Here is a 27,976-nt window from a genome sequence, read left to right on the forward strand (position 1 = left end):
GTTCACCTTACACGGAGATCCTGTTTTTTTATTTTTATTTATACTTAGTGGCACATTTCATCAGTATTAGTGTCCCCTAACTTCCACCAGAGGGAAGCAAAGTATCTACCTCCTGAGTCACAAGCGAAGAAGAATGAGTTCCTACTTCCTGTAACTTTAGCTTGATGCTAGTTTAGCATCAACACCTAGCCCGCTTTCTAACAACTGCCATGAATTAAGACCAAATTACGGCACCCGGTTCTTTTTAACGTCACGGTAGGTAAAACATGTACGTATAACTTTTGAGAAGTATCATTATAAAAAAAAGCTTTTGTCGCGTTTCATAGTGGCAGTCGACGTTAGTGAGCTAACTTAGCATGCTTAGCACGAATGTTTTCACAGCTGGTTTAACTAACGGCTGCGTTAGCCAAGAAAGCCTCGGTCTGTTAGTTAATAAAAGCCACTGACATTGCTGTTGCTTTGGTAGTTACGCTCGGAAATTCTCAACTAAGACAGCTTATCAGTTTGTAAGTGTTTTACCTTCGCGTTTTTGTCATTATTTTTGGCTTGGTGTCATTGGCAGGTACGTACATGTTACACTCGACCAGACAAGCCGTCGACAGCTTAGCTTTGAAATCAGGATCATGTTAACAGCTGAGTACTGTAGATGGGTGATATTTGTATATTGAAACTGATAAATAGAAAAAACTACAATACTATACTTTACTATGGTAGATTGCACTTCATAGTGTGAATATACATATTTGGTGCCACATTTTTTCTAAAGCAGTACTCTGCAGTATTTATATTCTTCCCATTCTTGAATGTATATATATTTAACGTATTATATATGTTGTACATATTCTCCTTATTATTTCTACTTATGTGTTTTTATTGTTCATTGTCAAATAATACACATATTTAATATTTCTTTTTCTATTATTTTTATCTTTTCTCATTACTTTTACACATTGTAATGTCACTTAAGGCACAACGTTTAGTATTTGTTACACACTTGTCATACTCAGGACACCAGACATGATTATATTTTTAAATATTTTACATATTAGTGTTAACAATGTGGCATTTTGCAGATATTTCTATTTTAGATTTTTAATTGCTTCATATTTTATTTCTACTTCTGTGTGCTTGTAAGGGACAAAAAAAACCCCACAGGGATAAAGAAAGTATTTCCGGTTCTGATAATGGTCTTACAGCAAAGGCACTTAAATCAGCCATATTAACGTCTGATTATTGTCGATGGGTGTCATATGAACTGCACTTTTAACATGTAAAAAATACTAAGATTTTAGGGGACCTGTGAGTGACTGTATTTACCATTCTCAGGAATACATCGTACATTATTGTGTGTAGTACCCGAAGCTGTCAGTAATCAGAAACCTGTCCTTACAGTGGCTGGTTGGAGAGACAGAGGTGTCAGCCATGTATGCCTCTGGGAAATACAGCTCGCGGGGCCCTGCTCTTATCCCAAGAATGAAAACCAAGCACCGCATATACTACATCACCCTCTTCTCTGTGGTGCTGCTTGGCCTCATCGCCACCGGGATGTTTCAGTTCTGGCCCCACTCCATTGAGTCCGCAGCTGACTGGACTCTTGATAAACGCAGTGTTCACGATGCACCTCTGGTGCGCCTGCCTGTCTCCAGCCCCATTCCAGAGAGGGGTGACCTCAGCTGTCGCATGCACACCTGTTTTGACGTGTACAGATGTGGCTACAATCCTAAAAACAGAATCAAGGTAACTGTCACTCAAACAACCTCTAATCTCACTGAGTATACACAAAGACTGTCCTTTCAACATTTTGCAGTTTTCCTTGTTGAAGTTTTGACCTGTTGTTGAAATGGTTGCTTTTGTAGGTTTACATCTACCCTCTGCAGAAGTTTGTGGATGAACTGGGGGTTCCCATCAGCAGCACTGGATTGTCTCGAGAATACAATGACCTGCTGAGTGCTATTTCTGACAGTGACTTTTACACTGATGACGTCACCAGGGCGTGTCTTTTTATCCCATCTATTGATGTGCTGAACCAGAACTCTCTGCGCATTAGAGAGACTGCCCAGGCTCTGGCAATGCTACCCAGGTAAACACTTACACCAGAATCAGTCTTGGAAAATAAATGGCTTTAATCAATTCTAACTTTGCAGCTTTTGTCACTTTGAGTTGCTCTCTAGTCATTATGAAACTCTTTCTCAAATTACTCTCATATCTGTGTTGTTATCATTGTTACATCCTAAATGTAGTGTTATAACCAGCAATTATTTTTTTAAAACCAAATAATATATTGATCATTTACATTCTAAAATATCATAATGACCAGGGTCCACATAAGATAGCGATGTCACAAGAGCCCAATGTGATGTCTCAAAATTTCTCTTTTCTGGCCAACATTAAATAAAAAATTTAATTAACTGTCATTTGAAATGGAGAAAAGGATGTTTTTTCACATTTGATTAAAGTGACTCTTTGCTAATAACTCTTATCATTCATTGATTTTCTTTTAAAATAATTTGTCAATTAACTTTTCATTTAAGCACTAATCTTTTGTATGATTTGGTAGATGGGACAAAGGGATGAATCACCTACTTTTCAACATGTTACCTGGAGGCCCTCCAGACTACAATACTGCCTTGGACGTTCCCAGAGACAGGTATCTATTGCACATCCTAAAAACCATCTTAATGTTTAAGAACAGGTTCATTATAATCTGCATGGCAATTAATGGGAATACGAAGAACAAAAATCCTCAAATTTAGATCAAAGGATAGGCTCAGTGCTTGAATTTCATTAATCAATGTAGTGTCATCAACCTTGACATCAAAAGCTTAAAAAATGTATATAAAAATACAAATTTTATGGGTGCCCAGTTGCTCAGTTGGTAAAGTGGGCACCCCATGTACAAAGGCTGTTTCCTTGCCTCAGCAGCCATGGGTTTGATTCAAACCCCGGCCCTTTGTTGCATGTCATCCCCTCTCTCCCCCTTTCACACTTACATCTGTCCTATCGAATAAAGGCAAAAAGCCCAAAAATAACCAAAAAAAAACCCAACAAAAAATTCGATTTAAAAAAACGGGTGGGGGATTTCTATGAGCTAGGTACAGATTCAAAATAATAATAATTTGTTGTTTACATATATTGTCACTGAGATAGTTTATTTTCATGTTACAATGGATTATGAAATACTGCAGTTGTACCTGAGGTGTTAAGAATGATCATTTGAGGAAGGTGAAAGATATATTTACAAGCAATTAGGAGATAATATTTTCAAGAGGCCTTGAAGAGAAGTTTCAAATCTGGTTGTATTTACCAGTCAGTGAAGGGCCCATGTGTCTCAAGATGTCCTGTAGGCTAGAGTGATGGCTGAGGATGGAAGAGGTTGGGTTTATGAACGTAGCCTTGAGACAATGAACACTATCTTGTAGCTGTAAGGAATTTCCTGGGCTCATCCAGATGGAGTCCATTTGGCATGGATCTTCATCAGAACCAGGTGTGTGTGACTGACGGTGTGTTTCCACTTTATATTCACCTTGCCTTGAATAGAGCAGAGTATGAAATACTTTTCATCACGTAGTGGACTACATGGGATCTATTAACTAGGGCACTAAGCCTTGTTTGATGTCCCTTCATGTCTCACAGCAGCATTGTTGGTAGCAAAAGTTCTCATTGGAAGCTAATTTTAAAATGATGTTCCTGTAGCTCTGCTGAATTCCCCAGAGTGTTGAAGCATTGTTACAGTCCAGGTCCATTTGTTTCAGAGCGCTGCTGGCTGGAGGCGGTTTCTCCACATGGACCTACAGGCAAGGTTACGATGTCAGCATCCCAGTTTACAGTCCCCTTTCTGCCGATGTTGACCTGCCTGAGAGACAACCTGGGTGAGCACATCTTACACATTAAGTCCTCTTCTTATGTGAGTGTCACAGTGTCACCAAATTACTGTCACTTTACCCAATTCATCCATCAACAACTTCGCTACAGAAAGTTCTCCAAGGGAACATAATGATGTATGATTGCTACAGTGGACTTCCAGTCTAGTCATGCTTCTGAAGTTATTTGTATTCAACACTACGAAGTACAACCAGTTGCATATTTCCTGTCTCCACCCCCACCCCCAGGCCACGGAGATACTTTATTTTGTCTTCTCAAACTGCCATCCACCGAGAGTATCGTGCCGAACTGGAGCGCCTGAAGGAAGAAAATGGAGAAGCACTGCTCCTCCTGGATAAGTGTAGCAACCTCTCGCAAGGTGCCGCCTCTGCACGAAAACGCTGCTACAAGGGGCAGGTTTATGACTACCCACAGATCCTGCAGGTGAGAAGCACAACTGCACTTAAAGTGTTTATTTCAGAGAGTATCAAGATGCACTATTGCTTTTAAATGCACTACTTTCCTGATTTTGGCAACAAAATGTTCTAATATTGTCAAAACCCGCCTCTTAGGCTGGACAAAAAGAGGGAGACACACAGCTAATTTAACAAATATTTAATAAATTAATAATTAAGTGATTTATTATGTGAAAATAATCAAAATAAGTACAAAAAATGCACAAATTGGTAGGAAAAATTCTATAGAGTCAGTAGTATAGGGAGTGGATGAGTGGAGATGTGCTGTAGGGTTGTAAAAACAAAGGAAACAGACAACACTAAACACGGTGTGGTGAGGAGGTCTGCGAGGACAGACTGACTGCTTGTAGCATCTGTCCCATGCCACTGATTGCACTCAATCAGTTCTGCTGCCCTGAAATGAAAAAAAAACACAGCATAATCAGAGAAACCAAGCAGAGATGCTGCCACAATATTGATACCACCAACAACCAGCACTTGTTAGAGGCAGAATGAGAGCTGGACACATGTTTAAAGAAGTATTTCACCGATGTGAAGACAATCCTCACATGAAACTAGGCCATCTCTGCAATAGAAAGATGCAAATACTTTCTAAATTGGTGCTACATGACCAGAGACAACTGAGAAAAATGACACTTCTGCTCAAGAGGTGGAGAACCTACAACTACCACAATGCATCGCGCCTTACCAGACGCTCCCGCTGGTGGATGACATAATGTGGACTGGTCCATGTGAAATAATGGCGGCAGGTTACAGTTAAACTGTAAGCTTAAACAGATGTTTCTGAAAACATTTTGAGGTAACAGAATCTTGATAAGTATTTGATCAGCGCTGTGTAGTTTTACCGCTTGAGCTCTGCTTATTTGGCCTCCATTTTGTGTAGGAAGTGGCATGACGTCCACTTCCGGTTCACAAACTCTTGTACTACAACTAAACACAGCATTAAAATATGTTCCTGGAAATATTTTAGGAGAGAAATAAGCAGTGCGGTAACATTATCTTGATCTATATTCAGTCAGCACTGCCTAGTTTTACTGTTTGATTGGATTTCAGTCCGAGTTTGAGGGAAAGAGAGAGGGACAGGTAATTTTTGATCAGCTGTATATTGTTTGTCCACGCTGTTGTTGGTTATGTGATTTGGAGGAGTTTCGCTGTGGGTAGAGAAAGGATATCTAGGCACCAGCCAGATGGAGGAAAGTTTAACACAGTTCATTTACACAAAGCTGGTCGAAAATTGGCAAAATGTCCCTTTAAGCAGTCAACTCACTCACAGGAACACTGAAGCTAGGTGACTTTGGTCAAAATGCAGTTAAAGGTCCTGAAATATGCTTTGTTCAAAAAGAAATGTGTAGCAGTAGAAATGGGTCAATAGATTTTAGTGATAATTAGTTTGTCCCATTAAGGGGTTTGAATTACTAGAGGCCCCACGATACAATATTTTCAAGATAGGCAAGTTTCAATTTAATATAATTCAAATATTAAATGTTTTGTGATGTGCCAAGTATTGCGATACATTGTGATTTCTTACCTTTTTTCATCTGCAAATTATGTCCTGGAGGAAAAAGTTGTTGTCTGTTTGTTCTAATAAGATAAAGTTTTCAATCTGTTCATCTCACTTCATTTTTTCTAGTGGACTGAAAAAGCAATGGATTTTCTTACTTTAGTAGGCTATCAAAAGTTTAATTTGTATTTGCAAAATTAATTTATATGAAAAAAAGATCAGTACTTGGCATCCCTGCATTGATACAATATTGCCACACAAAATATCAAGATACTATCCTGCATTGTTTTTTTTCCCCCCACATTTATGTCCCACTGACAATTTTTCCCAATGTGTCTCTACAGGAGTCTTCATTCTGTGTGGTTTTGCGGGGGGCCCGTTTGGGTCAGGCTGCCCTCAGTGACGTGCTGCAGGCCGGCTGTGTCCCGGTCATCCTCGCTGACTCCTACATTCTGCCGTTCTCTGAAGTACTTGACTGGAAAAGGTGAGCTTAAGTCACCAATCAGCTGAAAAACAAATAATTGGTTCGAGAGTCTGCCATTTTTTGGTTTTTTAATGTGATGTTTCTGATTCTGCACAGAGCATCGGTGGTTATTCCAGAGGAGAAGCTGTCAGAGATGTACACCATCCTAAAGAGTATTCCCCACAGACAGGTTGAAGAGATGCAGAGACAGGTAACGCTCATAATGTACTGAAGAACAAACATGTCTCAGCAAAACTTATTTAAAGTGCCTTACATTTAGTTGCAGTTTGAGAGGTTAGATTGACACGGTGGTCAGAGGTGCTGTCAGTGGGGTTAGGGCACATGTCATGTGTGAGATGTGCCTTTTCCGTAGCCAGCCAACAAGTTTATGGAAGCTGAAACAAATTTTATGTGATGTGTGAAAGACAGAAATTTGGACACCACCTTTACTTTTTCTAACTTTGAATTTTCTCCATTGCTCAAAAAGCTTTCAGAGGACTCAACTATGTTGATTTTAGCTTGAGTGAAACAAACTGAAGACGGCTCACTCTCTCTTTCCATTTGATATCTGTGTTGAGCCACAATAAACAAAAGTGAAAGCAGCTTCGAGAGAAGTGCAGCCAGTTCAGCTGCTCCTCGTTCCCTTGTATCAACTTTAGTCCATTTACTAATTATACTGGCCAAACAGACATTTTAGGCTGAGGGCTCAGAAACGGGCTTGGAGTTGGATTACACCAGACAAGCTCAAAAACATGACTTGCTCCTGAGATGGGGGTTGGGGTTTATCCTGGTGCGTATAGCTCACGGCTAACTTGGTAGTGTGGATCTAATATTGTTATCCGTTGGTCACAGTACTCCTCAGTCTGCTTTGACGGTGTACAGATGGATTGAATTGGTTGATACACGTCTGAGGCATTTCTCCACTGAGGCAATTGTACTATGAATTTGGTAAAAGGCACGCTGTTAATTATAAGTCACATTATAAAATCCCACAAGGCATGTTATTTTCTGTCAACACAGTGCTGAAAAAACGCGTTTTTTAAAATTTTTTTTATTAATTTATTTTTTACCAAAAACAAACATTGGTTGAAGATTTTGGGAACATAATGGTGATCAAAATGTTCTTTAAGCACTGTTTTCTAGGAAAATACAGAATTTAAAATGTCGAAAAAGCAAGCTGTCGGCATCCCACATATCTAGCTTTGTTTAATACTTCATATTGAAGCCGGTCTCAAACTTAAGAAACCAGTGCTAACTGCAGGGACTGAAATGCAATACTGAATAAAAATTTGAAATAAATGGAACATTTGGGACATTACTACAGTCCATTTCAACTAGATAATATGTAGTGTTATAAGGGTCCACTCATGTCTGGTATCCTTATCTGTGAGTGCTCTCCACATTCCCTGGCCTAAAGATGGAGTAATTTAATTTTTCCTCTTTTATGAGAAACATTTTCATTCGTGCTGAGAGCCTGATTTCTTAAAGCAAATATTCTAAAAATCTCAACCATCAATTCCTTTTCTTTTTTTATGAAGTTGAGTTGATGCATTTCATTAGTTTTGCCAGCAGAGGGCTCAGCAGCCTTCTCTTTCAAAGTGTTCAGTGTTCCCATGTGGACTGACCTGTGCTTACAAATGTAATAATAGAAATACACAATGCAAACTTACCTCAAAAGTAATAACATATGATGGACAACTTATGTTTCACCTCTCTAATGTTGTTCAAGGTATTGTCAACAGAAATTATATTTATTTTTATAACTGTCGGAGGCCGGACAGCAACCTGGGATAACAACAAAACAACTGCACCAAAGATAATAGTGGGGTTTTGAAGGGACACTGAAAGGTTGATTGACCAAAAGTGATAAACTTAAAGATCCTCTCCACTCAAGAATGTGTTTTTATGTCCCCTTAAATGTCTGACTTTGACTATACTGACTTGTATCTGTGCAAAGTGTGTCACTACAGTATATGTTTTTACTTTTCTCTGCTGAAGGGGCTGTTGTCTGTGCACTACCCTAAAATCTGAGATTTAGTCCAGGCGAGCTAGATCAGGTACATAACTAATACAAAAGCAAATAGTTTTCTGACATGCAAATACCAGCACAGAAACCCAATACCTCCGATAGTGAAAATTTTTGACATTTTTGAGTGTGCAGTTTTTGGATGTAAATCAGACCAATGTGAACACAATGTAGCATTGTAGCTGATAATATTTTATTTTTCACAACCACGAATGTTATGTCAGTGAATGCCAGGTTAAAGCTAACAATCTAACAAACAACATAAAGTAATACTGTAAATGATGCTAACTATATTTACCTTTCCCCTATGTTTGCTGTTTTCTGATTTTGGTCTGACTGAGACTAGAACATGTATGTCTGAATCTCTCCAGTATTTTCTATCCAACATTAATTCTAGTCATTTTGAAACACATTTCTCTTTCACCAGTCAACCTAGTGCAGGCAGTGGTGGTGGGTAAGGTAAAGCCCAGATTCAAAATTTTTCAATATTTAAAAAAAAACCCAAAACTTTTTATGTGAGAAAGCCATGCTAACCAAGATATAAATCATACCCTAGGGTATGTTAACATGCTATAAAATTTGATTGGAGAGGAACTGCTTTTAGTGGGAAACAAATGCTCTCCTCAAATTAGTATTCATTTTTATCTATCAGTGGCCTTTCTGGCAGGAAAAGTGACTTTTATTTCACATTTTATTGTTTTTCGTTTGATTGTTTATTGACAATAGCAAAGTATCATCTTCTTGATTGGTTCATTCTGCACTGACAAATAATTGGGTCAACTTAAAGGTAAACCCTACCGATATTTGAGCTCAACACCCAAACAAATACACCCCCCCCCCCCATCAGGTCTCCTTCAAAAGCTCTGGTAAAATCTCCATTGTCATTTACGTTTCATTTTCATCATGATTTAGCTATGCTTCTCATGGACCAGGATGTTGAAGAGGGAGAGTAGCTGGGATAGTGTTGTGTGGCTCTTAATTTTACATTTACAGAACCAAAGTTCAGCTGTGCTTTTTTTTCATTGCGTGCACAGAATGGACGACTAACGGACTGTGAGGAGATATTCTCTGAATTTGCCAAATGTATTGGATTAGAATTGCAAACTCCACTTTTAAGGAGCATGTCTTAATAGAGATCTGGTCAAATTTTGATGGACTACTGTTGAGCTTCCATCAGTAGCCAGCAGACTCTGCTCAGACAGCAGATCTCATTTTCAAATTTGAGATGATGTAATGGCATCCATTTCGGTCACATTTTAAAAGGCCACATATTAAACAGCTATGAGATGTTAACAGTGCTCAAGTGAGTCAGTGTTTGTGGACTAAATTCCACGAGCTGTGTTTAGGTCATACCCTCAAAATAGGACGCATACTCCACAGATGTCTGTTAGATTAACAGAGCCAAATAAATTCTTTTATTCTTTTATTAAATCGGAATATGTGAGACGGGAGGAGCGAGTTATTGCTGGAGAGGGAATTCAAACTTACTCCTCATGCTTTCCTTCACTACTGCCTTGAGCTTCAATCGAACAACCAGCTTTTCTTTCAGACAACTGATCCAACTGTCCTCCCTGCCTTTTTGTAACGTCCTAGCACTCCACTATCCAGAACAGCACACTGGCTGGAGATGATTTATAGAATATGTCAAGTTGGTCTCCTCTCCTTTATATGGCGTCTGCTTTTCCTCAGTCCATTCATTTTTTACATGCATCCCCTTAGACAGAACTAACCAGTCAGCTGGGATGACTACAGGTGTCAGTGGCTTTTTGGTCAGTCAGAAATGTAATAACGGCTTCTTTATCTTTCCAATCGAGAGTTGTATATTTGCTATCCTTGAACTATCAGACGAGGGCCTCTGACAGATTCCTCCTTTCTTTCCTTACAGTCACTTACGGGTGGGCCATATATTGATTATATAAGTCTTGATGTGTCATGGTTTGTTCCACGTTGGCTATATACAAATCATTTTTGCGACCTTTGAAATAGTCATGTCTTTTTTTTTTAATCCACAGACATAACTTTTTTTTTTTTGGCAGTTGGGTTCTCTCGATCTCTTGCCTATGGCTCTCTCCCTTTCACAGACACAAAAAGAAAAAATGGCCCGCAAACATAATTCGTCACACGCAATCCCTTACACATCCAGCTCACTCTCTCCTGGGCAAAGTGTGAGCAGGCGAGGTGTGTGTTTTTTTTATCGTCCGGGCCCCAGACCACGTCTATTTAGTTGCATTTTGTAACCATGGAAAAGCAGTGTGGGTTGCAAATATTAATATATGAACTGGGGAGCTGTTAGTTGCTTGCCGCTCATGGTGAATAAATCCTCACGATTAACGGCGAACTTCCAGCCTGAGACGAGCTGTGCGCTTCAGATAAAAACACAAGTGGTTCAGCTTTGATTTATTTCATTATGACATCACTTTATTTAACTTTGTAGTAACAGTGGTTTACTTAAAGGTATTCTAGCGCTGCTTTAAGTTTACAACAGTAGCTACTTTTTAACTTTATTGTAACTTTAATTTATCTAGTAGTGTAGAATTTGAAGTATTCTACAGTAGTTTTACGGGATTTCTTTTTGTATCCCAATATAGCCTAAAAATATGGCTAATAAATAATGTATTATTCCATATCGCCCACCTTTATAAATGCAGGAGTTTTTAGAGCATGATTGCTGCAGGTTAAATATAATATCCTGAATTAAACAGTCCTCTGGTGGGCCTCTGTGTTGCACTGCAGAATGGTTAGAGCCACACAAACCAGTGTCACTGTCTGTAATCACGGAAACCATGAGACTAACGAGCACCAAGACTGTACACAGATGAAGCCTGCTGCAGCGGCTTTAAATCGTAATCCTGTAGACTCAAAGTTTGTTTAATTTTAGCAATTCTAATAAGGACTGATTTACACATGGGAGACCAGGTTATTATTGACAGGTCATGTATGTGTGTGTGTAGAAATGTTTTGATCACAGTTAAAAGTTAAGTGCTAATAAATCTTGAGCAAAACAATATTCCCAGTGAGCAGCTCACATGATTGAAAAGGACTTGGTTTCACTGCTGTTTTTGATTATGTTAAAAAACGCTAATGATTGCCTGGTTCTGTCCACAGCTCACTGGCTTCCAATTCTGCTCTATAGGTTGAATAATCTGTCAGGCACTTGACAACTTCCTCTGAGTTGAACAAAGTGATGCAGACTACTGTAATATAAACTGTCTTTGACATTTTATTTTAATGATTTCAAACAACAAAGGAGTGGGAGCTGCTGGGGAACTTTCTAAACTAAAAGGAAACGAGAGGATAATTCGCTTTTAACCAAGCGTTACATCGGGTGACTGTAAAGTTTGACGTACAGAGGAATATATTTTGGACCTGACTCTGCTGAGATTGTTTGCATTATTTCCCAATATTTTCAGCAGGTTTATAGCTACAATTTGCATAACAAACAATTTGCTTTTTATTAGTGAAATGATAGAGTTCATGGATTGAGTTGCTGTATTTGCTGCTATATATCTTTAGTCAATAGAGCAAAAAGGAACAAAGTGTAGACTATAGGCTAGACGCTGCAAATGGAAGATGGGGTAAAGGGTTTCTCTTCCTCTCTTGAAATGCTGTCTCTTGTTCTGTGCTCATAAAAATTCCTGCAGGCGCTGGGAGAGTAGAGGGTGATGGTATGGGCCTTTGGGCCAGCACAGTTTGCTTTCTGCCTCCCCCCCGTTCGGAAAAGAAACTTTCATCACTGGCTGATTTATGGGCCGTTGGGATTCCCCCCTGAGATTAGAAAGTCTTTTTGGATTCTCTTCACCCCCTCTATAAAAATAAATGCTGTTTTTCTGTTGTTGTTCTTCTCCAGTACTTATACTTATACGTGGCAATGGTCACACATTCACGTGCCAATAAAGATTGTCTTTGTTTAGGGCAAACATAAGTCAGTAATACACACATGGCATGAGGAGGAGAAAGAAATATAGCTCATTGCTTTACGCACAAATACTCACATCCTCTATAGCAGAACTGCGGGTCACTGAGGAGCTGGTCGGGTGTGACAATGTACAACATGGTGCCTTCTGGCAGGAGACAGTGTTGTTTGAAGCATCATTAACTCTTATAGAGTTCTCCTGCCTCTGAACTGTTCCTTGAAGTTTCTAACTAGAATAGGAGTCAGCAGGAGGCAAGGAGGCCAGACGCATATGTCATGGTCAGTAGCACTACTTTGGATGGATCATTTCATTGTAGCTTTCATGTTTCATGGTATGAAAAAAAGAGTTCATGAACCCTACAGAATCTCTTTAAATGTATCCTTCTTTGCATCCCAACAGTAACACTTATTTTTGAATAAAAAGATTCAATATACAAATATTCTTTTTCATCTTTACTCTCTTGGCAGAAAACATTAGCAAAGTGAACTGTGAATGAGGGCAGTTGCAGTCTGGTATTCCAGCAGGAAATGTGATAACATTAAGATATGGGTTTAAGAGTTCAGTTATCATTAAAGTCTGCTTTTCACATCAGAGATCTGTTGAAGCAAAACAGGCACAGTCAAAAGAGATTGTGGAGAGCTTCAGAAGAAGAGTTGTTGAAGAGCCTGGAGAGGGCTGCAAAATTGTCTTTTAAGACGAGGACCAGGGGGAGAGTCTGAATTTTACAGCTATGACTTCACACTGCTGTGAAATGCATGTGAATAAAAATGCAAAAACATTATAAGCAATGACAATGTGCCAAACGTTTCATCAGATGCTATCCTTTTCAAGCTAAGGTCAATTATTGTAGTCTATGCAAATTATTCTGTTGGTTTTTTTTGTTTTGTTTCCATTATGTATGTATGTGACATGTTTTGATAATGACAGAATTATTCTTTTTTTTTTTTTTTTTTTAATTTTTATTACATACGGGTATGTTTGTTTTTGTCATTAATCAATGCAAGTATTTACAACGGTGAATTCCTAACCCTGGCCCTGACCCCCAAACCCTAAGTTAGCCATTTTTCAACATTTTAAATGTTGACTTTTCAGACTGCGCTTTTGAAATTCAACACCATAAACCTCTTCAAAATGCTATAAACTGAATATAACAGTTGAGTAGACATAGCATGTTTGGTTGATCTACATTTATTACAGGTATAGTGCAATATTGATACTCTAAGCATGTTACATGTTTGCTATTTTTTGCCCATTTATTGTTTTCATTAATAAACATCATGTCAATGTTATTGATCCATAGGCACGTTGGTTCTGGGAAGCCTACTTCAGCTCCATGAAGGCTATTGGCTTGACAACGCTCCAGATCATCAACGACCGCATCTACCCATATGCTGCACGGACTTACGAGCAGTGGAACAATCCCCCTGTGGTGGTATGTAACTGTGTATTTATTGACGTTATCACAGTAACATAAAATAGATATTAAGAGGCAGGTGTGATATGTTAAGTAAAAAAAGGCTTTTGAAGCAGTTATTTAAGGTCATATTAAAGGATGTTTAATAAATGTGCATGATTCAATTTGTGCTCATTCAAAGGTAGTGCAATGAAGGACTAAATTGCTTTCAAAATCATTCAGTTATTTTTCCACAATGAATATTTCTTTATTTCCCTGACACAAAAAGGGGAATAAATCACAACAAAAACAAAATAAACAACAACAAAACATCAGTATCGGCTGTTGCCTAAATTGTTATTTTAAACATCGGTATCAGCTTAGAATTTCACAATTGGTGCATCCCTGACTTATACAGTGTGTGATTCTGTACTGTGCTGAGCTCCTTATTTGTATTCCTAGAAGTCTTTTGATTGCAGACATTTGATTGAAGGCGGTCTAGGATAAAGCTTTGACCATACAGACGCTCACAGTGCCACATAAGCTTCCCCTCTCTCCTGTGTCTTGTAAATCAATGCTTCTGTGGCAGAGTGACTGTAGATGCCTTCAGACTTTTTGAAGCACCACACATGCTGTGCTTCACAGTTTGGTGTACACCCAGCAAGCTCCGAGGCAGCTTGTTTGTGTCAGCAGTTCTGTACTAGGATGCCTCCGTTGTGGTGAAAAATAAGTTCCTGCATGTCTGAGTCATTGTGTTTGTAGAGAGTACGCTGGATGTGAAGAATGGTGTGTGTGTGTGTGTGTGTGTGTGTGTGTGTGTGTGTGTGTGTGTTAAGCATCTTTGTGGTTGTGGGAGTTTGTGGCTGCAGACAGCTTGGCTGAGCGACCATCTCTCAGGAGTTGTTAATCAGCCCAGTCTGATCTAGAGTCTCTTCCATCCTCTGCCTGTGGGGTGAAGGCGTGCGCATGTGAGCTGGCGTGTGGATGCATAATAGTGTCTTTGCATCTGTCAGATATTTACAAGTATCCCGAGTATATGTAGATCCACCGAAGTGCTAAGATTAGAGAGGTGGCAGTCACAATCGGGTTGCGTTGGTGTTAATAAGCAGCACCTTTCTGATGTTTGTCATCTCAGTTCTGCTCAAATCTGAACAGTCAGTTAGCACTAATAGACCCAGCTGCCCATGCTTTACCATGGGGGCCTGTTTTCCTCAGAGCAGGTAGCTTGTTAGTCAGCAGTTACACTTGACATTGCCCACTTATGTCAAAATGTTTTGTCAGAGCGTTCAGCCCCCGGTCCAATCTATCAGCATCACTTCAGGTCTTAAGGTTTGTCCAGACCCAGTGGAGGTTAATTGTGTCAGGGTACAGACCTTTGGCCATTCCTGCCTGAGATGGGAGATGAAGTGTTTTCTCGATGGATTCAGTGAATGGATGGTGAGAAGAACTTGCACAGAGCAGTAAATAAATCAGGCAGACATTTTTCCCCCTCTCCTCCTGTCGTCTTTAGGCTGGTAATTGAAAGCACATTTCCCAGGATTGCTGGTGCCTTTAGAGGGGGGTTCAGAATAAGGGACAAGCTGCTTTTTGTTTTGGAGTGGTAGGTGGTGGGCATAGCTGTAAGGTTTCTACATTTCAAGAATTGAAGCATCTCAGAGTTAAAAAAAAAAAATGTAGTGATTGGCATCTTCTCCCATCTTGTCTCCTGTTTATCCCTCTTTGACTATCTTTCTCCCCTTTTTTTCTCAATTTTCCATCTCCGCACACCCTTTCATCCCTTTGTCTCACTCTTTCTTCCTCCTGCCCTTGTGAAGTCTCCACATTTAAAAACACACACACAAACATACTGTAAGTAAACAACAGATGACATACCTGAAGTCTTGATTCTCTACGTTTGCATTTAGCTGACAGAGAAGCCCAGATTGATGGATGCAGAATCAGATTACATTCCTAAAATATTCAAAGCCGTTCCATTCAGAAAGCAGATGTAACACACGGATAACTCTTAAAACATGTGCATAATCAATAGTGAATAAGTTAAAGTATAAATGTCTAAAAATTGTAAAATTTGAAGGTATTAACAAGAGCAAAAAAGGCCTACAGGTCCTACACTGTTCACTCATTATGGATGGGATTATCTCAAATACCCTTAAAACTAAGAGTCAGCACTTAATCCTCAGAATCTTTTCTTATGAAATCCAGTTGGCTGAAGAAGAGCCAAAATGATAATAATAAAAAACACACCAATGTCCTAATATTAATAAATTGTACTATGCTTTGTGTTGCAACTTTTTGTTTGCATCATTCAGGAATAAATTAAATGTTAGATTTAATACATCGCCACTGTGCATTAGGGCTGAACGATTTTGGCCAAAACTATAATCACAATTATATTGATCAACATTGATATCAAAATGATTCATTGATTTTAGAGACAAAATATATTTATTTCACATTGTTATTTAAATTAACTGAGCACTGCTTTTACTTCCACGTTGACCAAAATATAATACTAAAAATAAATATACCATCACAGAATGCACCCAAATGAAAACAGTGTTAATGTGCAGAGAATACATTTCACACATTAATACTGCAGTAGATGATTTTATTTAACTGTAGGAAAGCAAAAATCCTATGGCGATAAATATTCAATTAATTTTGCGGCCCTCCTCTGCATCTATGGACATTAGTAATTACTTTATGTGTAGTTAAAGGATGAAGAATGTAAATAAAAAATCAGTGGGAGACATTCTGAAAGGTGGTTCTTGATTTTATCTTGCTTTTAATCTATATTGAAGACACTCAAGTTGTTCAAATAGATAAATAAAATTATTTTTTCTTTCTTTAACGTAATATATAAAGTATAAGGACGCACATCTGTTGGTGACAAAACGAGTCACGGCTTTCTTTTCATCTAATTTATTTTGTTGAACAAATGACTTAAGTGGTCTCTTCCTCTTTTATTTGGTTTAAATGCATCTGCGCTGCATATACGTATGTGATAGTTTAATTATATACCCCCTCCGCTTGTTTGACAATGTGAGAATGACCACAAGGAAGTTTCCACTTGCCAGTAAAGTGAATTTTTATTGGTGGAGGAGTGACTGATGTTGTGTAAAACGCAGCGGCTGTGTCTCTGTTGACAGACTTGTGTTGATGCTGTGGAAGGATTCACATAATCAGTGTGTGGCCACCTGGGCCCAGAAGAGAAACAGGGTTTATATGCACTTCAAGGAGCCCACAGATTTACTGTGTTAGATGCGCTCTCTTTGGCTTTGGCTTTCTTTTTTTTTTTTAGCCTTTGATGAAGTTTATCAAGAGTGAATCCTGATGCTGCTATATTTGCAAGTGTTAGTGTGGCACATGCTTGTAAATAAAATATATGGTTTGTCTTTGTATTTCACTCAAGAAAACAACTTTTGTAAACAAAAACTTTGTTTGCACAGAGACAAACACTAGTTGTCTCTGCTTTGGTGCCTCTGTAACCTTAAAGTTTAGCATTCACTACACAAATATGATCAGAAAACTCTCCTGTGGCTTCCTTCATTTATCAGCGCCACTTGATCTAAGCTGGAGGAAGTGCGGCTCCCAGGGTTTACAAACCATTTTAAAGGGGAGCAATGAAAGAAAAGCCAACCCCCCCGCCCTCCTCGTCTCTGTCTCACTCTATTTGTCCTGTATCCCAGAAAACCCACCATAATAACATCACAAGATGCAGTAAATTCACGTTTGCCAACCTGTTTTGTTTGCAAACTCCTTTCCGGTCTTTCTTTTCTTCCTGTAACTGCTGCTTCCGTGGGGTTAACTTGGCATTCTAACTGGAAGCTTTTGGCACTCACGCTGTGCCGTTTTAGACCCCGAGAGACATTATTGGATGATTCTTGCTCCATAATAAAAACCATAATCTGGAAATCACTGCAGGTGACCTCACTGTCCAGTGAAGCACTATTATAGTGCATTAAATCATGGAAAACATGACAGGCGAGTTAACACAGAAGACATATGGCTAGTTCTACAGTAGCTTTTCATGGAAATATAAAGGAATGAATGATATATGATAATAATAAGAGTTTTGTGGCCTAAACATACAGTTTTTTCGTCTCTGTTTCCTGTCTTGTGTAGAAGTGGTCCAGTGTGAACAGCCCTCTGTTCTTGCCACTCATCCCACCAAGAGCACCTGGGTTCACGGCAGTGGTGCTGACCTACGATCGTGTTGAGAGTCTCTTCCGGGTCATCACTGAAATCTCCAAGGTGCCAAGCCTGGCTAAGCTGCTGGTGGTGTGGAATAACCAGAACAAGAGTCCGCCTGAGGGTGAGTGTGAACGATTCTCTTCAAAAATAAGGTTTATGAAGCTTTCCAAAAGAAGTTTTTGTATAGTGGTCAAAGGGTAAGGTTTTAGAAAATGTAAAAAAAATAAAAACCTTTCATTTAATCAATTCAAGGGCCCCCCAGTAGCTCACCTGATAGAGCGTATTCCACCAAGGCTCAGTCCTTATCACAGTTGCCCGAGTTTGATTCCAGCCCGCGCCCTTTGTTATCCCCTCTCTCTCCCCCGCCTTCTCTGTCTCTCGTCAGCTTTCACCGTCAAATAAAGGCAAGATGCCAAAAAGTAATCTCTAAAAGCTAATTTAGATAATTTTTAAGTGCTGACTTTGCAAATTTAAGGGTTTTCCTATGAATAATGCAGATAATTACTTTTTTTAAATATACATTTTGGAGAATTTTTTCCCCATCAAAATGTCATTCATTGTAAACTTTCAGTTATTTAAACTAGTTAGATATACAAAGTTAGACTTAAAGAAACACAAACAGGAATTAAAAATGTATTTGTAGGACTAAAAATGCCTGATAATTGTCTTCACAGTCTCATATTTGTTAATGTTCATAATACTAAGTGAAAATCTGACATTATATATTATATTGTATATAAATTGCAAATAATCTGTAAGACTGATTCTCTTATTCTGAATGACAAAAATCAAACATGCATACAAATTCAAATGTAGCAAATCACACACAAATTACAGCAAATGACTTTTACGATGCATTTGAACAGAACTTTTGAAACACTTTTGATCCTGCCACATTTCCCGTGTGCTTAAATAGCTAAGACACAGAAATTAGATCATTTAAACAATGTTGCTCTTTAATTATATTATGATGCGTTTTTTTATTACATAGTATTAGTGTGATAATTAATGTGATAACGGTTTTGAATATGATCAAGGCTTTTTATTTTAATTAGATTGCTGCAATTATTATTTTTTTACTTTGCTGCTGTTGCATGAAACTATTCAACTTCTCCTTGGCAACTGAATAGTGAGTTTACCTTTGCTCTGTGACATTCTCTAATTGACAAAAGCATCTATGAATACAAACATGTTTTAAATGAGCAAATAGAATGTTAATTAAATAATTTAATGTCAATTTTGTCTATTTTACAAAAGTAAAAATGAGCTAATCGCTTGAACGTTCATTGAATGATCAAAAGCACATAACGGAGAACTCTGGGGTTTAACGTCATTTTTTGTTATAGTGAATGATGGATTTTTTTTAGTTAAACACACTTAGAAGGCAATTACCTGACCACCTATGTGAAATAATGACCTTGATCTCTAAATCATTCTCATTGATTCAATGATCAATCTCACTTTACATACACAATGAAAAAAACAGCTTCAAAGATATATAGTAAAAACACTTTTTATGTGTTATACTGAATGACAAACACACATGCTACCTGAGAGCATTAAGGTCACTAATACTATACTGATACTTTGGAGTGATCTGTTAACATTGCATCATGTATCAGCGGTTCTTCAGGGTTGTCACAGATTGTCAAATGTCTATCAGTATGCGATGTGATCTAAAATGGCTTTTAACTTTAATGACATCTGATGAGCCCCATGTTTTGGAACAAAATTACATCCTATATTATCATAATTTTAAAAACAGTATCATGAAATGCTTCTATATTTTGTTGAAAACACTTAAACAACTATGCCAAAGGTGTTAATGAAAATCTTTGCAATATTTTTGTACGTTTTTTGCATCGTTCTCTCATGAGACTTTTGCTTGGGAATCTTGTCCCAAATTACGTTTTCACACTTTAGAGCTCAGAAACTTCCATAATTTATAATAGTTTAATGTTGATACATCAATGTATCAACTCAAATAAATACGAAACAAAAATGGATTAATTTGATACTGATTAAATGTACATATTTTGTTAAATTTCTGTTTTAAACAACAAATAACTAGCCCTAGACAGAAAATTGACATGTCTCGTCTTTGGTCCTTACAGACTCATTTGAGGTCTTTCATTACTGTTGATCGTCAGATGTATTCCATCATTGATGTGTCAAAGTATGCTCTTATTATTTGTTATTTATTGCACCTTGCACTGTAATTATTTGCCTTAATAGGGCAATTAAGTATACAACAGTGACTCGTGCTTTGCCCCACTGACTGCATAACTCAGATGAAGACTGTTCTGGACCAGGAATTAAATCGGTCCTGCTGCTGTAAGAGTTGGCTAATGTAATGAAGTAATGAGACGACTTTGAAGTGCTCCCTCGTGGCTGTGAGTTGCCTTTTCATTAGAGGCATCAGCGGCGCCTGGCTGGAGCTTTGTGACCCATTAGAATTAACAAGGGGCCATTGACGGGTCAGACTCATGGGGCTCAGTCCAATATGAAGGCAGATTTCCCCATTTGCACTGAGCCTTGATCTGATGTGTTTACAAGCTCCTATTTTTGCTTCCTCTTCTGTTTTTATAGTAAAATTGTGACCAAGCAAATAAATATTTTGTTTTGTTTTTGTTAGTTTGTTTTTTTTAAAAAAGAATCTAGCTTTATTGCCTTTCTGTTTGTGAATCTGAAGATCGTGTTTTGTTTTGTATCAGACTTAAATGACATGTTTATCAAATTGTTTTGACCTGCTTCCAATGTTTCTGGCTGTTTTTATGAATGATCTCTAGCACCTATGGACCAAATCACAATGTCGGCTTTCAATAACTTCTGTGTAGAAAACCCCCGCATCACCCTTGATATAAAGTGACATGGCGCTGAGCAAATGCTGCCTCAATTGGTTCGTTTTTGCCCACGTAAAAAAATCAGTATCAGTTTAAGTCAGCACTATATTTAGAATATTTTCACTGTTTTAACATGCTGTAGACAGCCCTTTCTTACGCTGAACTGTAGTCGTTTTCTCAAAGCCACTGGACTCCAGTGACAGAAACAGTAATTTTGCCTCACAGAACTAGAGAGTTGCTGGTCTACCGCTGCCTCAATTGGCTATGTGTAAGGTAAAGGGGTAGAAATATAAAAAACAGCATACACTTACACTGATATTGTGTTTTTTAGGTGGCCAAATCCATTATGCTGCAATCCCAGTCCACAGCAATAATGTTATATTGCTTAGCTTTTGTACCAGTAGGTTTGTTGGTTTTTTTTTTTTTTTTTTTGGTTGGTTGGTTTTTCAAAGATGCCAGTAAAGCAACAACGTCCATAAAATAAGCAGAGCAGAAATGTCAGATAGGTCAGACCACCTTGTTTTAACTATTTATCTTTAAATGTTACACTTACAGCTGAAAATGACAACATCCATAAACAACTTTGCTGTCTACTGAGACTCCTCAGCTTCTGAAACTGAGATTAACTGCCGCACAGCAACAATAAATGCAGAATAAATAAAAGTCACGGTTTATTTTCCGCAGCATAGACTTCTGTTTTGTTAGTTCTGGAATACAATTAAGGAAGTCTCAAAAAAATCAACAGTATCTGCATTTTGATCCATATGAAGGTTGGGGTGAAGCTTTAAAATTCAGATAATGGTCTATAATTCCCTCACTCCTACTGTCTCTCTCCAACCTTGGAAATAAATGAAGGGATGACAGCAACACGGACAGAATAAAAGCAGAAACTCTGGCCGTTTAACATAGCAGTTTTCCTGACAATAGCTTCTGACAGGAGACCTCAGACGTGGTTAGGAGGTCCTGGAGCTTGTCTTATAGGCTGCCAGGCACCAGTTACCCCATTAATGAGGGGACACATTCTGTGTGATCTGTCTGTGCCATAGTCCGTGCCATGGACACTGCCCAAGATCTTTGAAAAGCTGCCCTGAAAAAACACTTTGTAGATCTGCCTCATGAAGAATCGTAGTGTGGTTAGTTTTGCACGTGCTTGAGGTTGACGTAGTGATACGAGTCAGTGAGTGAAGTTAAATTCCCAGAGCACTGTTTTCCACTGGCAGGACAGACTTCAAATATCTCTGTCAGTGGTAGATGACATTATAATTCCTCACCCAGCTTTAGACACTGACAGTGGCCATATTTATAATTTTGTACAACCCCTCAAAATGCAGTGGTGGAGGAAGTATGCAGTTCCTGTAAAGTACTAATACCTCACGGTGAAACTAGTATGTTACAAATAAAAGTCCCACATTGAAAATGTTACTTGTGGAAAAATTACTATTACTATTACCTGATTTACTAATCTGGAATATATACTAAAATATTAAAAATAAATAATGCAGGCAAATCTTAAAAAAAAAAAAACAACAACAAAACAATATAAATTGACTGATTATCAAAAATAGTTGCAAATTAATTTAATAATTTGCATTAACTGTTGGGTAGTTTTAATTTATAACAAAACAGTTTAGTTTACAAACTCTTATGTTTTATACAAAAAAATCTTATGTAGAGGAGTAGAGGTTTCAAAAGGCATGAAAAGAATATACTCAAGTTAAAATAAAGTATCTCAAATTTACACTTAAGTACAGTACTTCAGTAAATGTATTTAGTTACATTAAGCCACAGAAGAATGTTTGAAAAAGGTATTTAAGTGTCACATACTGTAGGTATGTATTTATGTAAGGCTACAACTAACATTTACTTTCAATATTTGCATATTATTTTCTCCATTAATTGATTAATGCCCATCACAGTTGCCCAGAGCTCAAACTGACGTCTTCAGTTAACTTATTTTGTCTGGCCAACAATCCACAATATTGAAACTTAGTCAACTTACAGTCATAAAAAAAATATTGTCAACAAATCTCATTTTAAAGGGCTTGAACCTCCAACTTTGCCAATTTTTCATGAAAATCCTCTGAACCTTTAATTTGTTCATCGAATTTAATTAAATTTAATTTAATTTTCTGTCAACCTATTATTCCACTGAGTTGTTTCAGCTCTGTATGTATTTTTATTAAACTAGGAATGTGGTTGCTAAAAGTGTGTTGTTTCCTCCCGGCAGAGTCTCTTTGGCCAAAGATCGGTGTTCCTCTTAAAGTCGTGCGAACCAAAGAAAACAAGCTGAGTAACCGTTTCTTCCCCTACGACGAGATTGAGACAGAAGCTGTGCTAGCGATCGATGATGACATCATTATGCTGACATCTGATGAGCTGCAGTTTGGCTACGAGGTGAGAAAAAGGCCCCCATTCAAAAAAAATAAAAAATAATAACCTTGACCATACTTTCCCGTCTTCCCTCTGACGGCATGTATTGCAGGGAACCATTTCAAGTTGATCCCAGAGTTTAAAGTCATTCAGGGAGATTACAGTCTCATTCTCCACTGGTTGGGGATTTGACTGCCTGCTGGATGTGTTTGATGTGTGAGGAATGATGACAGGTCTGGAGCTGATGCTTTCCATGCACACATACCTGCTGGGCCCCACTTAGGCCGGCACACTCACCTGAATCCATTTAAATGCCATTTGATAAAATTGTGCTCAGTTTAAGGATAATTACATGGAATTACAGGCGGGACAGAGGAGCTGTCTGTCTGACCAGATGATCAGACTGGCTGCTGGTGTCAAGCTTGAGATATTCAGCCAATTATAAAGCTGCTTCTATCAAAAAATATTTCAAGTTGACTCTCAGTTTTTATTTTTGGCTCAGACAAAAATGTTCACATATCTTGAAATTTAAGACTAAGTTTTTGATTCTTTAACTCTCTTTTAAAACATCCCTTAATCATTCATCTTTTAGTGTAAGCCATCAATTTAATTCATCTGAAAATTCGTTTGACAGTCTGTTTCCTGTCCTTCCCCAGGTATGGAGGGAGTTCCCAGACAGGCTGGTGGGCTACCCGGGCCGGCTGCACCTCTGGGACCATGAAATGGGGAAGTGGAAGTATGAGTCGGAGTGGACCAATGAGGTCTCCATGGTTCTAACTGGAGCTGCCTTCTACCACAAGGTAACCTGGGAAAAGCCCGATATTAAGTGGTTTTGGCTGCATGAGCTCTGCCTCTTTCACACACGTACCCTGTAGACTTTTGCTTAGTAATGATGCACACAGAACCAATTTTGAAAAGGAAATGGTCCATTACATGTGGAAATCAAATAAAGAATGAAGTTTGCAGAAAGGATTTGAGAATTTCCTGTAGACATCTGTTTTTTTTTGTTTTTTGTTTTTTTTGTAGGAGTAAGATTTCATGCAAGAAGATTACAGTGATAGATGAGCAGAGTGTCATAGGTAGAGTGGGGTTATCTCACTTCTACTTAAAAGCTCACACACTCACTTAAGTTCAAAGCTGATTCTAGCGCATTGGTTCCTCCTACATACTCTTGGGTCACTGTGTCAAACAGCGTCTGTATTATTGTACATAATGAGTCTGCAGTATATCTGTATGACCTTTTAATCACTGGTTGTTGTGAATCTGTTTCCATTCCAGTACTTCAACTATTTGTACACATACAAGATGCCAGGAGACATCAAGAACTGGGTGGACGCTCACATGAACTGTGAGGACATTGCCATGAACTTCCTGGTGGCTAACATCACGGGCAAAGCCCCCATAAAGGTACGTTCATAGCTCCGGGTGCTCTAAGCTTGCAGGGGGAGACTGAAGAGTGGACCAGCATCTCTGGGTTTGATCACCTCTCACCCTTTGACTTCACCGCCTCTCCCCCTCTCCATCACACTGACTGTGCCCAGGTGCAGGGGCCTGAGCTAAAGCCCAGCCTTAACCTTCCTTATCTGGGTGTCACTCAATGGCACTCCTCCCTCTGAATATGTTTTCCTAAGCTCACTGGGGCTCACGCACACCCTGCCGTCAGATCACAAGCTGCACACTTCTCTATGCCTGCACCAGCAGTCTTCCACCTCCCACAATATCTCCGTCAGGTTCCTTCAGAAAACACCCACCATCCCAACCAACCTCTTCCTTTTCTTGGTGTCTCCTACTATTTTCTGCACCCACATACATTCACAGGTTCAGAGCATTTGGTGCAGGCATGTGTCGGGGGTGTAGATGTGATGGAGGTTAGACAGAGAAAGGCCATAGATCACCTCTCTCCAACTCTGATTTTTTTTCTGCACTCTGTGCTTCACAAAAGCTCTTTTATGATGGTGCAGACTTATACCATTTTAAGTGGACAGTTTATTGCATCTGTCTGTGCTTCTCAAATTTAACCTACAGTTAATGTGAATTGTCATTATTTGTGTTTCTTTTTTTTTCGCTTCTGTTCAGGTGACCCCCAGGAAGAAGTTCAAGTGCCCTGAGTGTACTGCCATTGACGGGCTGTCCCTGGATCAGACACACATGGTAGAGAGGTACGGCACTTTGTTTTGAAAATTGTGGACAAAATGAGTGCAGTAGTCTCTTGTCTTTTTTTTTTTTTTTGTGTGTGTGTGTGTGTGTGTGTGTGTGTGTGTGTGTGTGTGTGTGTGTATACAGACTTTAATTGGAAATCTCTTGTTACTTTGCTTTTGCATTTTTGCATGCATGCTTACACCCGCCACATGATTTTGGCTTGGTATTGTGCAGACTTTGTCGTTGTAGAATATTTTTGTAGCTATTTATTTATATAAGCTTTCTTTGTTTTCTTTTTGAATATAAAAAAGAATTTTTAAAAAATTCACTTTTAAATTAGGTGTAAAAAATCATCAAACTAAAAAACTTCTAATGGAGCGCCTGGTGGATCGAGCAGTGCACCATGTACAGAGGTAGTGTCCTCGCCGCAGCAGCCGGCGGTTTGATTCCGACCTCAGCTCTTTGCTGCATGTCACCTCCTCTCTCTCTCTCTCTCTCTGTCAGATACAGGCAATAAAAGCCCCCCCAAAAAATCTTTTAAAAAATGTATTTAAAAATACCATTTGTCGCACTTCTACTGCAATTTAAAGGTTTGTTTTTTGACTCAGGTGCATGATCAGCAGCACTGCAGTTCTCCGCAGTTTTCTTTTCACTTTCTATTATCAGTAACATTTTCTGTGCATTTTAAGAGAGCTGTGTCAACCGTCAACAGTGTCTTGTTGTAGCAAAACCCACTACAACCTTTGCACAGTGACATAAAAATGTGTATTTATCAGAAAAATGCAGTAAAAAATGTTTCATGTTATTTTTAATCTTTCACTTACCACTTAAGCTTGAGATGCTGTTCTGGGAACAGTGAAAAAAATAAACACATGAGATCAATAACTTGAAAAATTTAGAAGTAATAATAATTTTTAAAAAGTATTTGATTTTATTATTGTATGGGCACCGAACAAACGTAAAGGAAAAAAATGAGAAAGAAAAAAGAAAGAAAGAAACAACGAAAGAAAAAATGAAAGAAGGAAGGAGACAACAAAGGAAGGAAAGAACCAAAGGAAAGAAAAAGAATCGAGAGAGAAGAAAAGAAAGACAGAAAGAAAGAAGAAGAAAAGAAAAAAGACCTTAAGATTGAAGGAAAGAGAACAAAGGAAGGAAGGAAAGACAGAAAGAAAAACAGAAGGAAGGGAGGAAAGAAAGAAAAACAATGAAAGAAGGAGGGATAGAAAGAAGGTAAAGACTACATTCATATACATCATTTTCAAACACCACTAATCCGAAAAATACATACATTCCCGTTTTTAACATAAATCTGGTGTGTTTTCATTCATAGATCTGAGTGCATCAACAAGTTTGCATCAGTTTTTGGAACAATGCCTCTGAAGGTGGTGGAACACCGTGCAGACCCGGTGCTCTACAAAGACGACTTCCCAGAGAAACTCAAGAGTTTCCCCAACATCGGCAGCCTCTGACCATCCTGTAACAGATGTTTGGACCCCGTCACAGCCTCAACACTTCAACATTTGCCACCAATATTGTCCCTTTAATTAGGACATCAATAATCAGACTTAAGCGATTCATGCTCCTGTCACTTCTCATTTCAAGTGACTTTAACTTTAATTTTTAGATTCATTTTCAAAAGCAGGATTATACAGGACATTGAGTTAATATCTTGAATGAAAGAGGAATATAGGAATGGTGATGAGAGCGACTTGTTTATTTTGTTTAAAGTGAGAGATATTGTCAGACATTTACCATTATAAATGCACAGACTAATGTTACATGAAAGGCTGTTTGAGGGTCCCCTTGAGTCTAATGTTTGATGGACAGGCTTACCAACTGGAGGCTTGTGGTCCCTCAGTTACTGATTTGGAGCTGGAAAAAACTCGGCTCCAGCTGCTCTGGAATCAGCGTATACAATGTATATTTGTATTTTGCAGCAGTGCTGTATAATAGTTATAATTTATGATCCTTCAGCTAGGTTTTTTTTTCCTCCTTTCAAACGCAGACATGGACTTGGTTCTTTTAGTCGCAGTGTATAAAAAAGTAAATGTTTAGCTTACATAATATATACATACATATATATATCTGTAGGAAATTATTCTATGACACATTTATGTAGGTTTTATCCAATGGTTAATTGAATGTGATAACACACAGCATGGTGGCTTACAGATGATGTACAGTTAGTGTTTCACATATGTTCTGTTTGAATCAGATTGGACAAAGCTGATACCATAAATCTAACATTTAGAGCGAGTAACTGCTGATTTAAAAAAAAAAAAAACTGATGCTGAGCTACTGGAACATCTTGAATAGTTATTTTACGTTGCCTGTGCAAACCTTTTTTTATATTTATATAAATATGAGAAAAGCAGTGGTGGTAATTGAAGTAGCCACTAAGTCATTCATGAGTTATGTGAACAAACACAAATAAGCACAGGAGGAGTTATGTTTGCCATGCATTTAAAATTATAACTGTATAGTGAATAATAGACAATTCCTAAATCTACAAACAGATATGTAAAAACTCTAGATGCAATGTTTTGTTTTTATTTTTCCAGTATATCTGTTGTATGTTTGAACTTCTGTCCTTTTCATCACTAGTCCTAGCGCCAGTATTTAGGACGTAACATTGAGAGCGGTGCAGTCTGTAAGATGCCTTGTGATGGTTTTATTTGCCTTTTTTTAACTTTATTTCCATAAGGTCATTGAAATTGTTTTAAATTTTTTGACTGTTTATGTATTTAAGTGTATATATGACTTTGTAATACATAATGAGTAAAGACCACACTAATA

The 27,976-nt window shown here is 38.2% G+C and overlaps 1 protein-coding gene across 3 annotated transcripts; it reads left to right on the plus strand.

Annotated features, from left to right (window-relative positions):
- The first annotated feature begins 98 nt into the window (after positions 1-98).
- Positions 99-27,976, plus strand: ext2 (exostosin glycosyltransferase 2). 3 transcript variants are annotated; one of them, XM_042510270.2, is made up of 15 exons: positions 99-255; positions 1,393-1,737; positions 1,857-2,080; positions 2,558-2,647; positions 3,753-3,869; positions 4,110-4,305; positions 6,183-6,322; positions 6,419-6,512; positions 13,542-13,673; positions 17,760-17,949; positions 22,899-23,065; positions 23,698-23,841; positions 24,320-24,448; positions 25,118-25,200; positions 26,511-27,976. In XM_042510270.2, the coding sequence occupies exons 2-15, from the start codon at positions 1,423-1,425 to the stop codon at positions 26,647-26,649; spliced, it is 2,160 nt and encodes a 719-aa protein (XP_042366204.1). In that variant the 5' UTR covers positions 99-255; positions 1,393-1,422; the 3' UTR covers positions 26,650-27,976. The 3 variants fall into 3 exon arrangements, with proteins under 3 accessions (XP_042366204.1, XP_042366932.1, XP_087933320.1); XM_042510998.2 differs by having other exon boundaries at positions 116-268; XM_088077194.1 differs by lacking the exon at positions 99-255 and adding an exon at positions 408-562.

This window comes from Plectropomus leopardus, chromosome 1 (genome assembly GCF_026936395.1).
Source record: "Plectropomus leopardus strain MGB_pleo_1.0 chromosome 1, ASM2693639v1, whole genome shotgun sequence".
Classification (NCBI taxonomy): domain Eukaryota; kingdom Metazoa; phylum Chordata; class Actinopteri; order Perciformes; family Serranidae; genus Plectropomus; species Plectropomus leopardus.